The sequence below is a fragment of the Bos indicus genome, chromosome 9, assembly GCF_029378745.1.
Source record: "Bos indicus isolate NIAB-ARS_2022 breed Sahiwal x Tharparkar chromosome 9, NIAB-ARS_B.indTharparkar_mat_pri_1.0, whole genome shotgun sequence".
Taxonomy (NCBI): Eukaryota; Metazoa; Chordata; class Mammalia; order Artiodactyla; family Bovidae; genus Bos; species Bos indicus.
In genome coordinates, this window is record NC_091768.1 from 81,144,689 (window position 1) to 81,160,470 (window position 15,782).

General features: G+C 47.7%; 1 protein-coding gene across 4 annotated transcripts in view; it reads left to right on the forward strand.

Moving 5' to 3' along the window:
• The first annotated feature begins 2,919 nt into the window (after positions 1 to 2,919).
• PHACTR2 (phosphatase and actin regulator 2) overlaps positions 2,920 to 15,782 on the forward strand; it is a 297,859-nt gene continuing 284,996 nt past the window's right edge. Inside the window, exon 1 of one of the 4 annotated variants that reach the window (XM_070796294.1) lies at positions 2,920 to 3,334. In XM_070796294.1, coding sequence (XP_070652395.1) covers positions 3,121 to 3,334 — 214 coding nt within the window. In that variant the 5' untranslated portion in view covers positions 2,920 to 3,120. The remainder of the gene's footprint in view (positions 3,335 to 15,782) is intronic. The other 3 variants (XM_070796299.1, XM_070796298.1, XM_070796297.1) reach the window with 3 other exon arrangements.

Genomic DNA, 15,782 nt, shown 5'->3' on the forward strand with positions numbered 1-15,782 from the left:
CAAGGTCTGGACACTAGAGAGCAGGATGTGAGGAGCAACGGCAGAATGTAGAAGCCCTGATATGCCACTTGGAGGAGCAGACGCTTGAAAAGGTGGCATGGATACTTGTTTTGAAGGCATATAAATGGGGCAGCAGCAAAGTCTTGGGAACATTTTGGAAAGATCATTCTAGAAATGAGGAAGAGAGCAGAGTGGAAGAAAGTGAACCTAGAGGCAGAGTCTCTTCCTTTAAAGGGAAAGAGAAGATGAAGTTTCAAGCTAAAGACATGGCAGTGAAAGCAGGCTGGAAACCCCAGAGATATTTATTTTAGATGGAGAATGGACAGAACGGACAGATTCATGGAGGAGGAAGAATTTGGCTCTGGGCACACAGACTGCCAAGTGTCAAGGAAACTGCAAGAAGACAAGCCCTCTTGGATATTGGGATCTAGAGACCAGGAAACCAGTCTAGACTGAGGAAGAGACTTACCTTTAAAGCTAAAGGTAAGGTTTCCCGGGGAAAAATATTCCAGGTGTGAAAAGAAGACAGCTGATGCTGGACCCCTGGGGAGCACTGGGTAAGAACAGACAGGAAAAAAGAGATCCTGAGAGGAGGATAGCAGGGAGACAGAGAGGCAAGATGAGTGTCCCAGAAACCAGGGACACAGAATCCAGAAAAGGAAACAAGTGGTCCAGAGTGTCAAGAGCTGCAGCAGGAGTCAGACCTGAGAGGTCCATTCAGTAACTTGCAGAGGTCCAAGCAGTAGTGCTCAAAGAAGCTCAAGCAAACAGCGTCGGCAGAAGTCACACTGTAGATGGTGATGGGATGAGGATGGGGCAAGGGGACTATAAGAACAGGGACAGATGCTATTATTTCTAGAAGCGTGGTGGTGCCTGGCCCAGTGTCTGGCCCTCAAGAAACACTTCAACACATAAGGACTAAGTGAAGGTTGAAACGATTAACTGCTGACTAATGAACAAGGGAAGTTTTCATGTGTTCTGGAATATTTTGTTGTTTTTTGGTTGCTAAATCGCATCTGACTCTTTTGGGACCCCATGGACTGTAGCCCTCCGGGCTCCTCTGTCCATGGGATTTCCCAGGCAAGAATACTGGAGTGAGTTGTCATTTCTTTCTCCAGGGGATCTTCCCAATCCAGGGATCAAACATGCATCTCCAGCATTGGCAGGCAGATTCTTTGCCAATGTGCCACTAGGGAAGCCCTCTGGGATATTCAGTAATTCATTTATTTAGCATCAAAAGAGATGACATACAGGATAAACCCGAAAGGGAGAGGCAGGAGGCCTGGAGGGACAGTGAGGGCATCCATGTTGTGAGCAAAGGGGAGAAACCAGTGGGGTGAGACCTAAGTGCCGGGAGAGAGGCAGGTGTGCCCCAGAAGAAAAGCAGCTGGCAAGGGGAGCTAACCCCTGAGAAGTGGACGAGCCGGGTACAGACAGCATCACTGGGTAATAACATATTCAGGACAGCAAACGATGATGAGAAATAGCTTCGTAATCTAATGTCAGTTACAGGGGAAAGTGGCAAATCCTTCCTTTCAATCCCACCAAAAGACCTATCTGCTGAAACACCGCACGCTGGTGCACTGAAGCACGGGCATCTTTTTTCTGTCCTGAACTACACAAGGTATCGATCAAGGCAATAACACTTGAAGCTGTGTAAATTTACGGAGGTGGGGAAGCAGATATTTAGAGCAGGACCAGACAAGCATGGCTGACTTTGTGGAAATGGACCTGTTTTTGGAGAGTTCTCACAGCAACGCTGGGGTAATCATGCCCTTCCCAGAGTTGCTGTGAGAATTATAGGTGAAAACTCTTTCAAATTATTAAGGGCAAGCTGCTGTTATTATTATGACCGAGTCGCCACAAAGGCCTTTGTGCGTATTAATGTACCTCTCTAGTTTGCACCCCTCACTTTGGACCCCCCTTTCTCTCACCACCTCTGCTTGAGTGTTTTGTTCTTTTTTTTTTAACTAAAAGGTATCATATGTGCGAAGTGTCTGACAAGGCACTTGGCATATGGGTGTGGGTGCCAATAAATGTTAACTGTGTTAACCCTTCCTCCCCTCCCCCTTCTCCGCCTGCTGCCTCACTATGGCCCGTAGGTGAACCCAGGGACCTTTGTCCCTTGCCATGAGCTTTCAGGAATGGTGACACCTGGCTCTGGCTCTGGCCAAGTCACAACTTGGAGGCATAATCATAAAACTGAGAAAGCTTAGGTTGTGAAGTCACCCGCTGAATCAGCCAGATCTCCATTGCCCATCTCGCACAATCCTACACGGCACGGAGGTAACCCTGATTTCCAGTCCACAGCAGCTGGGAGGCCCGTCTTTCCACTGCAAAGCTTTGACACAGACTTCCCAGTAGGCATTCATTCCCTTGGTTCTTTGGAAGCCTGGCCTTTCAAACATGACCTACGGGTCTACCCAGGAGACAGAAACCCAGGAATGTGGGCAAAGGTGGGAGGCAGAGAGGGCTTCGAGGGCAAAGGGTGAGAGGAGAGGTCTGTGGCCTTGACTTAAGGGTCTCCAGGATGGGCCACGAGCTCACCAGCAAGTCCAGTGCCTTTTGGTGCTGCAGTTTGGTAGTTTCGCATCCTTCAACTGGGTATGAGCCTTTGATTCCATCACAGGGCGCTCAAGTGTGTGTGCTTGGCATTCCTTGCAACCCCGGCCCACCGCCCCCGTCCCACCCCCCCCCCTCCCCCGACTCCCCATGAAAACAGTATTGTTAACCTTGACCTTGCATCCCAGCTCCTGACGCCCTAGCTCCACTAATCTGAGGCCTGCGAACTGGATATGATCGGAGGGGACCCTCCTGCCGCCAATCTGCAAAGGGCCGTGCCCCGGCCCGGGGGGTGGAGCAGCGGGCAGGTTCGCGGGCACTGAGGGCGGCCCAGCTCCGAGCCCTGTGGCTTTCGCCCGCGGGAGCGAGAGCCGGCTGTAGGCGGCTCCTTCCTGTGCAAACTTTTCTGTCCTCTTCCTCCTCCCGCCCTCCCCACCAGCTTCTCCGCGCCCGGCGTCCAGCCTTCCCCGCCCTTGTCGCTGCCTCGGGGTCGCCGCACGCCGGGCAGCGCGGTCCGCGGCGCCGGCCCCACCCCGCGCTCCGGGCCGCCGGGAGCCGATGGCCGAGGCGGGCAGGAGCCCCGCCGAGCCCCCGGGAGAGCCGGCCGGGCAGGCGGCGGCCGAGGCGCCCGAGCCCGAGACGCCCGCCGGGCCGCCGGCGCCCGCCCTGCGCAGGCTGCCGGGGGACCCGAGCCCCCGCGGCCGCTCGCAGAGCGACCTGTCGTCGTGCTCGAGTCGGGGCCGCCCGCTCCGCGTCCACATCTCCGGATCAGGTAAGGGCCGCTCAGGCGCCGGGGACCGGCGGAGGGCCGGCGCGGGCAGGTGGCTGCGATGGGGACACGGCCAGCCCGGGGCGTCCGCGGGCACTGGCGGCGGGAGGGGAGGAGAGGATGCGGGGGTCGAGGTTGGGCGAAGCTGAACCCCTCACCCTTCCAGCGGTCCCATCCCCACCCCCCTCCCCACCTTCTGTCGCTGCCCCTCTCGGGTACCCTCGGAGAGAGATGCTCCAACCCGGCTTCGGCCGGTGCGCGGGGTGGTCGCGTGTTTCTTCGGGGCGAGGTGCACCCGCCGCGATGCGGAGCGCTCCTTCCCGCGCGGCTCGGCGGCTGTGCGGCGCCCGGGAGCACCGGCGACTCTGGTTCTTAGGCTTGTCCATCAGGAAGAGGAACCTTCTCTCGGTCTTCAGGGCGACTTTGGTCCCTCGGAAGGGTGCGGTCCTCTCACTTGGGGGGCGGGGGGGTGGTTAACATGTTACGGTTAACATGCAAGTCTTGAAAACCCTTCCAACTGCTAATGCTTCTGAAATAAAGCCTTCTTTGGGGAGTCGCTGGTCAGAAGACCCGGGATATAAACGCCCCCGCAGGTGTGGTCAGAGTTTGGTTGTGCTGTTGGATCACTGATCCTTCACCGTTTGACCAAGCCTGGAGCGGGCATCTCTGCGGTAACCCCGGCCCGCCGGCTTGGGGGCATCTCCAGGCACCGGCTGGGCAGAACCCGGCTGAGGGCCGAGCTGTGTGTAACGTGGGGCAGATGACTTAACCTTGTCTCTCATATCTTGATATTTAAAGTGGGAATCAGAGTGTGGAACTGCCACATGGGGAGGTTAGGGGGATTAAATAATTAATAATTTTTAAAATGCTTTGGAACAAAGCATTATCCTAAGAACTGCAGAATGGTTTTTGAAAGTCCACCAGATTTGTTCAGTTTCTATAGATTGTTTTCTGGTTTGCAGTTTTGGGAGGACTGATGCTAAAACTGCCAATGTTGCAGCGACAGGCAATGGTGCGGAGCTGATACACTGCGCTCCCAGGTTCCCCCACAGGCTCTGTGCTTGAGTGGGGGCGGGTTGGGGGGTGGCGGGGATGGGTACCTAGGCCTTGAAGGGCTAAGGCAACCTGACTCCTGGTTGAAACCTAGTTTCCCCTTCAGCAAAGGCACATTTTCATGTTTCTGACTCCATTCCATGGGCCATCTACCTCTGTTTTCCATTCCACCTTCTTATTCTTGTAATATCGTTTTTGCCCTATCATGTGTATAGGTAAAAAAACATCAAAAATATTGTTGATCTGAATTTGCAGATCACTTTGGATAAAGCCAGTCAGAATTCTTAAATTCAGTTGGTGGGATGTAGGTTATGGGATGTGTTGTAAAGAGTCTTCTGCCAAATTCATGTTGTGGAAAGTATTGAGCTGAATGTGTTTTTCCTCCTGGTTTTCATGTCTTGGCCAGACTGAACTTGACTCCTGGATAATCTTGATTGATTTTTTCTTTTGAACAAAGATTAACCGTTCAGATGACTGTAAAGAGGAAACTGAAAATGTGTCCAGTTGGTGACTGCAGATAAAATAAGCATAGCGTGTATCACCATTTTTCATTTTCGTAGATGGAAATCAAGGCCTACACGCAGAAAAGAGGCAGTAAAAACCTTTTGGGGCTTCCCAGGTGGCTCAATGGTAAAGAATCTGCCTGCAATGCAGGAGACTCAGGTTCAGTTCCTGGGTCACGAAGATCCCTTGGAGAAGGAAATGGCAACTCACTCCAGTATTCTTGCCTAGAAAATCCTAAGAACAGAGGAACCTCACAGGCTACAGTCCATGGGCTCGCAAAAGAGTCGGACATGACTTAGCAACTAAAAACAACAAAACAAGAACCTTTTAAATATGAGCATGCAAAGTGCCCGTCGTATGAACTGTGGACTTCAATTTATAAAATTATTTTATCTCCAAGAGCTCTACGCATTCTGTGTGCTTTTAAAGGATATTAGGAAGTGACAGGTTTCAGCTGCTTCATCCCCAGTGCCCCAGGAAGCTGACCCATTGCGTGAAAGAGTGAGCTTCTATGTGAACGCATCATCTTCAGCACTGAGCCTTGAATTTCTTTAAGAATGGGCTAAACACAATGAGGAGCTCCCTACATTTCTTAAGAGTCAGAGACCAAATGAATGAGTTGGTCCCTCACTGACACATACAGCCAGGCTAGGTGGATGGAGAATCAGCTAGATGACGGAGCTGATAACCGACTTGTCTTAGAGGCGCAATAGGAAGGTTACAACCCCTTGTGATAACACCCCTTGACCCAAGGGTAGTCCGAGTACGAGGCCCTCCCCCAGAAGTTGTGGGCATACAACTGGTCAGCGTCCCATGTGAGATCACATGTGGCCTGACAGGAGCCAGCCCGAGAGCAGCAGCATGGGCCTCATCTCAGAATCTTGGACCCCACCCCAGATATCCTTAACCCCAATCTGCATTTCACAAGGTCCCCAGGTTGTTATAGGGAACTTAACATTTGAGAAGCATTTCTCTCTGCCACTGGTTTTCAAAGTTGGTTACACCTAGGAGTCCCTTGGAAAGTTAAGAAAACAGAACCACAACCAAAATCACAACAGAACAATTTATGGCTGTGTCCCAGCTCCCAGGATTCTGATTTAATTGGCATTAGGTGATTCTAGTGTGTGGCAGGGTCTGCGGAAGAACCTATGGCCTGTATATCAGTGTGGCTTGCTGCCATGTGATACTGTGACAAGGACTTGAACTGGACAAGCATAAGGTTGAAGAATTTGGTTTAATATTTTATCAGTATTCTCCTTTGCTGCTACCACCTCCCAAGGGGCTTTCTCACTCCCTTTCTTTTTTCTTGGGCCACACCATGTGGCATATGGGATCTCAGTTCTGCAGCCAGGGATCGACCTGTGACCTGTGACCTGTGACCCCTGCATTTAACCCCTGGACCACCAGGGAAGTCCCTGTCTTGATCTCAGCTCAGTTCAGTTCAGTCGCTCAGTCTTGTCCGACTCTTTGTGACCCCATGGACTGCAGCAGGCCAGGCTTCCCTGTCCATCACCAACTCCTAGAGCCTACTCAAACTCATGTCCATCTCGTCGGTGATGCCATCCAACCCTCTCATCCTCTGTTGTCCCCTTCGCCTCCTGCTAGTTGTCAGTAAGTTCTTCCTAAGGGTTCATTTCTAATAATGAGGGAACTGCCGGTGTGAGTCCTTGGGAGAGTGTTGAGCGGGGAGGGGACTTTGCAGCGGTGTGTGGCTGGGAGGGGCAGAGGAGGACAGGGAGGAGAAGACTGCAAAGTGTCCTTCAAGGGCCGTCAGAGAAGAACCTCACTCCATCATTACCAGCCATCCTGCCTACCCTGTCTGTCACCCCACCTCCCAGCCCTGCTTCCTCCTGCTCTTCTCCACGAAACAATAATAAAAACTTGAAACTCGAAAATTTTTCCTACCATGCCAATAAGAGACAGTCCAATACAAACAACATTTTAAAAAGACCAGTTCTGTGCTTTCCCTCTGTTGACTCTCTGGAGATATCACAAGAGAATCCACTTTGTTTGTGCTTTATTACTAGATTTCTGTCCAAGCTTCAGTGGCTTTTATTTAACTTGTGATTTGAACAGTTGATTTTTCACATGATAAAGATGCATGTGCTTTGTCAGCAAAAACTAGTTTTCAACTTTAAAATCCATACAAAACGTTTGAAGAAAGCCATGTATTTTCAAATAAGTACACTTAAAGAATATAACTAAAGTAACACTGGAATTGATACATCAGTCCTTTTATTGAGGTTAGGAAAACAGATTGTTTTTGCTTTATGGTTTTGAACTCACAGTTCTGGAATTCAACAAAAGTTTTGCATTTTAAAAATCTAGTATTGCTTTGTAAATAAAGTGGTGTTTTATCCACTTAAAAAAAAAAGTACCCAGACAAGGTTTTCACAGTATATGGACAGATGTTCTTTTAACTTTTACGTCAGTCTTCTTCCACATTGGAAACTTTAATATATTCAGTGGGTTCCGATGTTCTTTTCTGATAAGCCCAATAATTAGTAAGTGAAGAAGCTTAGGACATAGCCCCGGGCTTATTCCTATTGTAAGCTCTTAGCAAGTGCTGACTGTGGACCTACTGTGTGCTGGGCACTGTGCCCATCAGCCTGTAGGAGTACCAAGAGGTATTTGGTACTTGGTCTTAGTGTTTGGTCTTCAAGTGATGACTCTTAGTCTTGCATATAGGGCTGCACAGAACAAAGAACATTTGAGCCACCTCAAAAATGGTGATATGAGCAGATGGACCGCTTTATGTCCAGACACGGTCTCATTTCTTTCAGTATCTGATTCGTTCCTCTGGCATCCTTTTGCCCTGGTGTATATAGGTGTATGTGCGTGTGTGCTAAGTTGTTTCATTTGTGTCTGACTCTGTGGCCCTATAGGCTGTAGCTCCCCAGGCTCCTCTGTCCATGGGGATTCTCCAAGCAAGAACACTGGAGTGGGTTGCCATGCCCTCCTCCGGGGGATCTTCCAAACCCAGGGATTGAAGCCACGTAACTTATGTCTCCTGCATTGGCAGGTGACTTCTTTACCACTAGCACCACCCGGGAAGATGACAGATCCAGTGTCTTTTTCTTAAGTCTTTTATCCCTGGTGTGTTCAATGAGGAGTGGAGCGAGAAATCTAGCCAACCTGGATGTTCCATCCACCCATACCTAGGGCTGCCTGGCCACTGCCATGGGGTGCCACTTCTGCAGTCGGTGGTCACCTGTCCCATTGGGGGAGAAGTCCTTGTTATTCACACCTGGCCGGTGCCCCCAGAGTGCCTCCCACTACCCTCTGAGGTTCTAACTCTTCCAGTTGGCGTTTGCATGCTCAGCCATTGTTTGCCAAAGCATAATGCCATGCTGTGGGGGTGGGGGAAGGGAACGGTGTCCCAAGGGGACTCTTCGGCTCCATCACAGTGGGGCTGGAGCAGCCCGAGGCAGGAACAATGGATGCCGGCTCACTTGCCATTCACATCACTCAGAGTGGTTTCTTTTACCAAACAAAGACCATTTGGCTCTGGGTACAATTTCTGTCCTTGCCTTCTCCCTGGAGAGTAAAGCCATCCTGCTGGGAAGGGTGGGGCAGACAAGACCCAGCCTGTGCCCTGGCCTCGCCAAGCTGTGCGGCCCCAGGTGGACCTGCGTGCCCCCACTGCCCCCAGGAAGGGAACCTTTTTCTTTGTGCAAGGGCGACAGGCTTCTCATCCCGCCAGGAGCTGACCACTGGTCAGGCTTCATCTGCAAATGGGTGCCTTTAACCAGCTCTAAGCTGAGATGGTCCTGTACCCAAGGCTAACACGTTTTAGAACTCAGCATCACCTGTTAGCCTGTAGTAGCAGTTGAAACACTAAAACTCATTCTCACCTATTAGGTAAGAACGTGCCTGTTAAGTCTGGTTGCACTAGATCTGAAGCTGAGACCAGAGAAGAGCTGTCAGGAACGGAGGTGGCCCTGCAGCCAGTTCCTCTTTCTCTTCTAGCACCTCCGCAGGATGGCAGGGTCTCCCTGACACTCAGCTTCTCTCAGCCTCTCTGCTTCCTGATCTAAACAGGTTCTCCTTCACGGGTGCTTCCTCATCCATCTACTTCCACAAACCTCGTGTCATGGCTTCTATCTCCTCTCCCACAACTTAACTTTTGCTTCCTCTTAGCTCTCATCTGTATATTTACCTGGAAAAGTTTCTTTATATTTTTTAGTTTAGATTCTCTAGAAAAGATCCACTGTCTGAAGTCATAGGTCATAGGTCACACAGAGGTCACGGAGCCATTGTCTGTCTTGATCCAGTATCCACGAAAACTCGAGCCAGTGGTGGCCTGAAGGGTGAAGTGATTACATAGTGCCATCAAGGTCACTTAGGAAGAACCAAGCCAGGGCAGTTTCCTTCCTTTATTCAATATTTCATTCATTCGTTCATTCATTCAAATATTTCCTGAGGCAAAGGCTGCTGTGTGCCATCACTGTTCTAGGCTCTGGGTTCACACAGGTGAGCAGATATGGGCTCTGCAATTTGAGGAATAAGATTGAAAGCAGAAAGGTTATGGCCAGCTAGAGACTGCAGCAGGTCCACTGGTCTAAGGCATTGTTAACCAGCCATGTTTATGCTCAAAACCTGACTGGTGATTTCATGCCTGTTCTTGTTTTCAGAGGATGTACACAGGGTGAATTATCCCTAACCTGGGGATGCTCTGGTGGGCATCAGTAGTTCAGTGGTAGCTCCGAGACTGCTGGCGAAGCTCTGGATTTGTTTTGAGCCCAGCCATTGCAGGGAGAACACTAGGTGAGGGGGCATAGCTTGATTTTTTTCCTTCATTCATTTAGTCAAGAAACAGCTAGTGGGCTAAACACAGAGGCTTCAAAGACATCCCTGAGGAAAAGTGAGGGGGAAGACAGTCAAATGAACCGATGACTGCAGTGCCAAATAGCCAGCTATGTCTTGTGCCTCTCGTGGGCCTTGGGGAGAACGTAGAAGACTCAGCTATTTGAAATGGCTTGAAGGAGGGTAATCAGGAAGCGCTTCCTGAAAGAGGTGAAACTACTGCCTCCAGGCAAGAGAAGGAACAGGAAGGTGGAGCTGGGTGGACTACAGGAGGAGTATTTGGGGAGAAGAAAGAGTAGAGAAAAAGCACCAGGGCTGGAGAGAAGCCGGCATCATCAGAAAACAGCAGTTCATTCGGCCCTCAGTAGGGTCCTGGGGGAGAGAAGGGCAGTTAGGGTCTGGGCCAAGTCTAGAACACGAGAGCTTCCTGTGTCTGAATGCTTCCTGGGGAACACAGTTTAGGAGACATTTGTAAGGCGTTTGCCGGCTTGATAGGGGGCATGTTCGGAGTATATTCTGACAGGGACTCTGAGGGACAGCCAGCAGAGATTTGAGACCCAGAATCACGGTTATTATCTGTGTGATCTTGGTCAGCTTACTTCCCCTCCTTCCCCTGGGCTTCCTTATATCTGACCTGGAAATGATTAGTAATGGTGACACCCAGCTCATAGGGTTCATGGGAGGCTGACACTGTGAAGGTGCTTTTGAACTTTAAAGTGCCGTGTGAGTGGTGGCACCTCGGGCACTCGTCCATTACAGGACTTGTGTGTTATACTGTGCATTCTTCATGCTGTAACAGCACTGAAAACAAACTATGTTTTATTGATTGTTTTTCATTCTTAGTGCCAGGTATGGGGCCTGGTATGTAGTAGATGCTTACTAAATATTTATAGGCTTAATACATGTATTCCCTGAAAGTCAGGTTATTGTTAGTGTGTTTTTGTTTTCTTTCTTTCCTTTTTTTTTTTTAAAGGCAGGCCATGCATCAGGTGGGATCTTTGTTCCCCAAGCAGGGATAAAACCTGAACCCCTTGCATTGGAAGTGCAGAGTCCTGACCACTGGACTGCCAGAGAAGTCCCTAAAAGTCAGTTCTTTTGACGTGAAGTTGCAAATCAAAATACTATGCAAACTGATAAAAAAAAATGAATGGAAAGTTGGGTAGAAGTTATGATTCTCTAAGGTTTAGAACACACACACAAAAACTCTAACTGGAGTGTTCTTTTTATTTATTTTTAATTGGAGGATAATTGCTTTACAGTATTGTGTTGCTTTCTGCAACCAGAGTGTTTTCGAAGAGTAGTTGATGAGACACTGAGCGTTTCCTTGGGAGTACTGTGCAAACCTCACTTCACAACATCTTCATAGAAGTACTTTGTGAAAGGGAGATGGTGAATGTCAGTCCTGCCAGGTGCTGGTGCTGATGGAGCCCAAGTAAGCCAGATTCTGCAGCCTCCCTGCAGGGGGTTGCATGCAGGAGTGTGGGCAGGAGGGCTTAGAAGGAAGTGAACGCTTAGGCAAAACCAGTCCTGCATTATTTACACACGCTATCATGTTTCGTCTTTATAACCACCCTGTGACATAGCTCTGTATCAGTTCCATTCTTTTTCAATTTTTTTTTTTTTTCTGCACCATGTGATATGCAGGATCCTAGCTCCTAGGAAATGGCAACCCACTCCAGAGTTCTTGCCTGGAGAATCCCTGGGACGGGGGAGCCTGGTGGGCTGCCGTCTATGGGGTCGCACAGAGTCGGATACGACTGAAGCGACTGAGCAGCAGCAGCAGCAGCAGCAGCTCCCCAACCACGGATGGAACCTGTGCCCCATGCGGTGCAGCGAGGAGTCCTAACCGCTGGACCACCGGGGAAGTCCCTCGGCTCCATGTTTTAAATAACGAAACTGGCTTCAGAAAAATGGAGCAATCCACCCAAGTCCCGAAGGTAGAACTGATACATTTTGATGACTTCAAAGCTCACACTCTCATCCTTACTGCATTAGACCTAGCGTACAGCCATCGCCCCTCAAAGAAAATGACTCATATGTACCCTCTACCACCAAGGAAGAAATCCAGTCACGTTTTACTCTATAAATACTATTCTGAGCGAGATCATCAGAATACACATCTATTTCTATCAAAAGATCATTTTCAAGCCTCAAGCAGTTGTCTATTTTAAGGTCTACCCAACACTTCATGTTTCTAGTGTAAACAACACATTTGAATTCACTCTAATGGGATTCTGGGATCCAGTATTTTCAGACAAGCGCGCTTCAGTTTTCATCACTGAGGCGAGGTCTTTTAACCTAAAACTACTCAATCTTGGAGTCATGTGTTGAATTCATGCCCCGTAGCCCTGTCTTGTCTCAAAGTATAAGTGTAGTTTCAGTTACAGTGAAGCTCAAGAAGAAAACCCTGAAGCGGCTTTAGTGTTTTTGAAATCCTCTACCGGGTGACTCATTATCTTTGATCACACTAGCTGAAATTTGCACAGAGAAGTGGGTTGCATGGCTTGCCCTTAGAAGGGTTTCTGAGATCTAGCTCACTGTGTGACCTATTGGCTAAAACTTGACATTTATATACCTTACTTAGCAGTTTCTCGATGCCTCTGTGAAAGCTTGAGAAAAAGTAGCTATTGCTTATCCCTCATAACAGGAAGAAACTTGTGACTTGAAGAAAAATGCATTATCTATCTCCAGAGCTCAGGGCTATGACCAGGGCAGGAATATCATTGGTAAGATGCTTCAGTTTTGATTGGCAGCTCACATATTTTAAGTATGTGACATATAATTTATGGCCATGATTGGGCTGTTAGGGTTGGTCTGTAATCTTTTGCCTTCATGTATATTTTTACCTACCTGAATGGCATCTATTTTTTTTTACAGGTCGCATTTAAATTAGATAATAATTAAGAAACCTAAACATCAATAACAAACATTCATTAAACCCCTCATCTCCAACCTACTGGGGTTTATAAATCTTAGATTTATCTCCTCTGGATGAAGTGTACAGAAAGATGTGATGATGACAAAGAATGTAATTTATATTTAATAAATGTAATAGCACATAGCATATGTGCCTTCAGATGCGTATTGTCTTTTAGAATTGTGATCTGCTTATTCTGATTATGGGAGATATGCTTATTTTGATTAGGATTCTACTGGGGAAAACAAACTTTATGATTAAAATGTTTGATCCTTCATTTTATCCACTTTCCCTGATTACAGCACAATTGTAGCTGTTTCTAAAAATCACGAGACACAGATTTACTGTCAGTAAGGAAGATTTGAAGAGACATTCCAGAAATGGTTGGGGTATTGGCCACATTGTGGGAATACATTTATAGTTTCCCAGTATGATTATTTTGGTGGGAATAACAATCATGGATATCTAAGTCATTTGTATGACTTTATAGTAATACTTCATGCGAGGTAGTATGTGCTAACCAAGCAGGTCAGTTTGGACCATTGGTGTAGTGACTCTGAGGCTGAGGAAGTAAAGAAGACAATGTGACGTTTGTGGGAGAGATTCAGTAAGACATGAATGAGAGGGTTATTAAGTGACAGCAAGGATTTGCTCAAAATGAACAATTTTCCATAGCCAGTAATAGAGACTCCCTTGTTTGAAAGAAGAGATGCAAGAGCTGTTCAGAACCAGTAAACAGAGCTGTGTCGTGAAGACCTAGAACCAAGAGCTGATAAGTTGCCTGTGGCCAAGAAGGGCACTGTTTCTCTCCCTTTCCATCACTTTTTCTTTCTAGGGCCATATCTATCAATCAGTCCCTCTATAATCTTTCTATCCATTCATGCCTCCATCCATCCATGCATCCTCTCATACCAGATTTCTCTGCTGTTAGGAGCACAGGTCTCCTCAGAGTGTCTGCGTTCACTTGTCTTCAGGTAGAGCAAACTGAGACTCTTCAATGTCCCTGGACCCCAATTCCGAATGCCCAGCCTGGGCCAGGTAGTCATTTGTATCACTGGCTTTATCCATCATGTGGGATGCAGGATACCTCTCTTATAGGTATAGAGAGGGTGGTTCTTAGGTTAGAGATGGTTAGAATGTGGAAACCCACCAACAGTTACCTCAGTGTGCCAGAGGACTATCAAGGTGAGGAATTCCTGGGCTTCTGGGAAGCAACAGAGAAAAGCTAATGCCTGTTAAGGTCAGAAAGAAGAAAAAGAGTGCGGTGGATGGAGGCCACTAGGAATCTTCCAGATTAGAAATATGGGATTAACAGATATAAGTACTATATATAAAATAGATAAGCAACTAGGATTTACTGTGTAGTACAAGAAAATATACTCAATATTTTGTAATAATCTGTAATGAAATATAGGCTTCCCAGGTGGCGCTAGAGGTAAAGAGGTAAGACTCCGTGCTTCCCATGCAGGGGATGTTGGTTCAATCCCCGGTTAATGAACTAAGATCCTCAAAGTCGGTAATTTTTCACTGGGATGATGTCTCTTTAGGCAGCTGACAAATTCCCAGAGGGCTGGGATCTGGAAAATGTCGGTGGCCTCAAGCGATGGCAAGATGGGAATACACTGGAGGCACCAGCAGCTGCCAGACAGCTGCAGAAGGAGAAAGAACGTGTTTTGAACTTTCTGATGCTGAAAAACCTACCTTGTCCATTACAATCCGTGTGTGAAAGTCCCCCCATCTTGCTTCTCGCTGTGGGCGTGGCTGCCACCCCTGCTTTCGCTTCTGCGCACGCGCACATTCTTCACCTGCTACTCTTTGGCTCCAGGGCCGTACCTTGATTACACTCACCTGTGTTAAACTCTTGCTGAGGACGCGGGTGGAGGTGTCTTGATATGATTCAGCTGGTCCCTGTGCATCAGCAAAGATGCTCTTAATCCCAGGCTGTGGTTTTCAGCCATCCTCAGCTCGCTGCTCTGTTCATAGTCAACAGGACATAGGCAGGCCCCAAACGACAAGTTAGAGTCCCAGTCAGCCTCCCCCTCCCCCGGGAAGCACAAAGTCCACCATCTTCTTCTAGAAGGGCTGATGTTACAGTTCATCAGAGCTGTCACAGGCATCCACATCTGACTTAGGTGACGCGGTTACAGTATTCAATGTCTCAAACGTTACTGTGCTTATGAATCACCGAGGATCTCGTTGAAATTCAGTCGGGGTGGAGATCAAGCTTCTGCGTTTTTTATAAACTTCTAAGTTTGGCTGACGCTGGTGGTCCATGAACCTCACTTTGAGGAGCAAGCCTCTGTGGATAGCTTTCATTCAGCTTGTCAACTATTTTAAGGATGGATTCCTTCTAGCACTAATGTAGCTTACAGTTCTATCCATGGAAACTTCTGTGCTGCTTGAAAGTCTGGTCTGGCTTTCCTGTTTGGTAAGCCTGACTATATATTATTTATAGTCGGTGGAAACGCTGAAAGATTTAGTGAGAGGGAGCCTTTAGAACTTCCACCCATGCAGGATATTTTGCTTCAAGACTGCCCGTGTGAATTGGCTCCTGGAATTTTATCTGTAAAGGCTTTTTGTGTCTAGTGTCTAGCAGGTTTTCAGACAGTAGGAGGTAGAGATAGAATCTGAGATGTAATTTTCATATAACTCTGTATTAGTTTTAGGTGTACAACATAATTTTTGATGTTTGTGTTGTGAAATGATTATTAGAAATTTGTACCCTTTGACCTAGAATTTTAAACTTTAATTCAGAATTTTTTTTAACTTAAGATTAGAACACTTTATTCACTGGAAACTCAAGACCCAAATCCAGGTTTTGAGATAGCATTACCCCAAACATGAAAAGACAAGAGTAAAAGCTATTCAGCTTTTATATTTTCTTTTCTTTTATACTTTTTTCTTTCTTTCTTTTTTTAAATTGAGGTATATTACTTTATAATGCTGTACAACAAAGTGAATTAGCTCTATATATACATATATCCTGGAGAAGGCAATGGCAGCCCATTCCAGTATTCTCGCCTGGAAAATCCCATGGACGGAGGAGCCTGGTAGGCTGCAGTCCATGGGATCACTAAGAGTCGGACACGACTGGGTGACTTCACTTTCACTTTTCACTTTCATGCATTGGAGAAGGAAATGGCAACCCTCTCCAATGATCTTGCCTGGAGA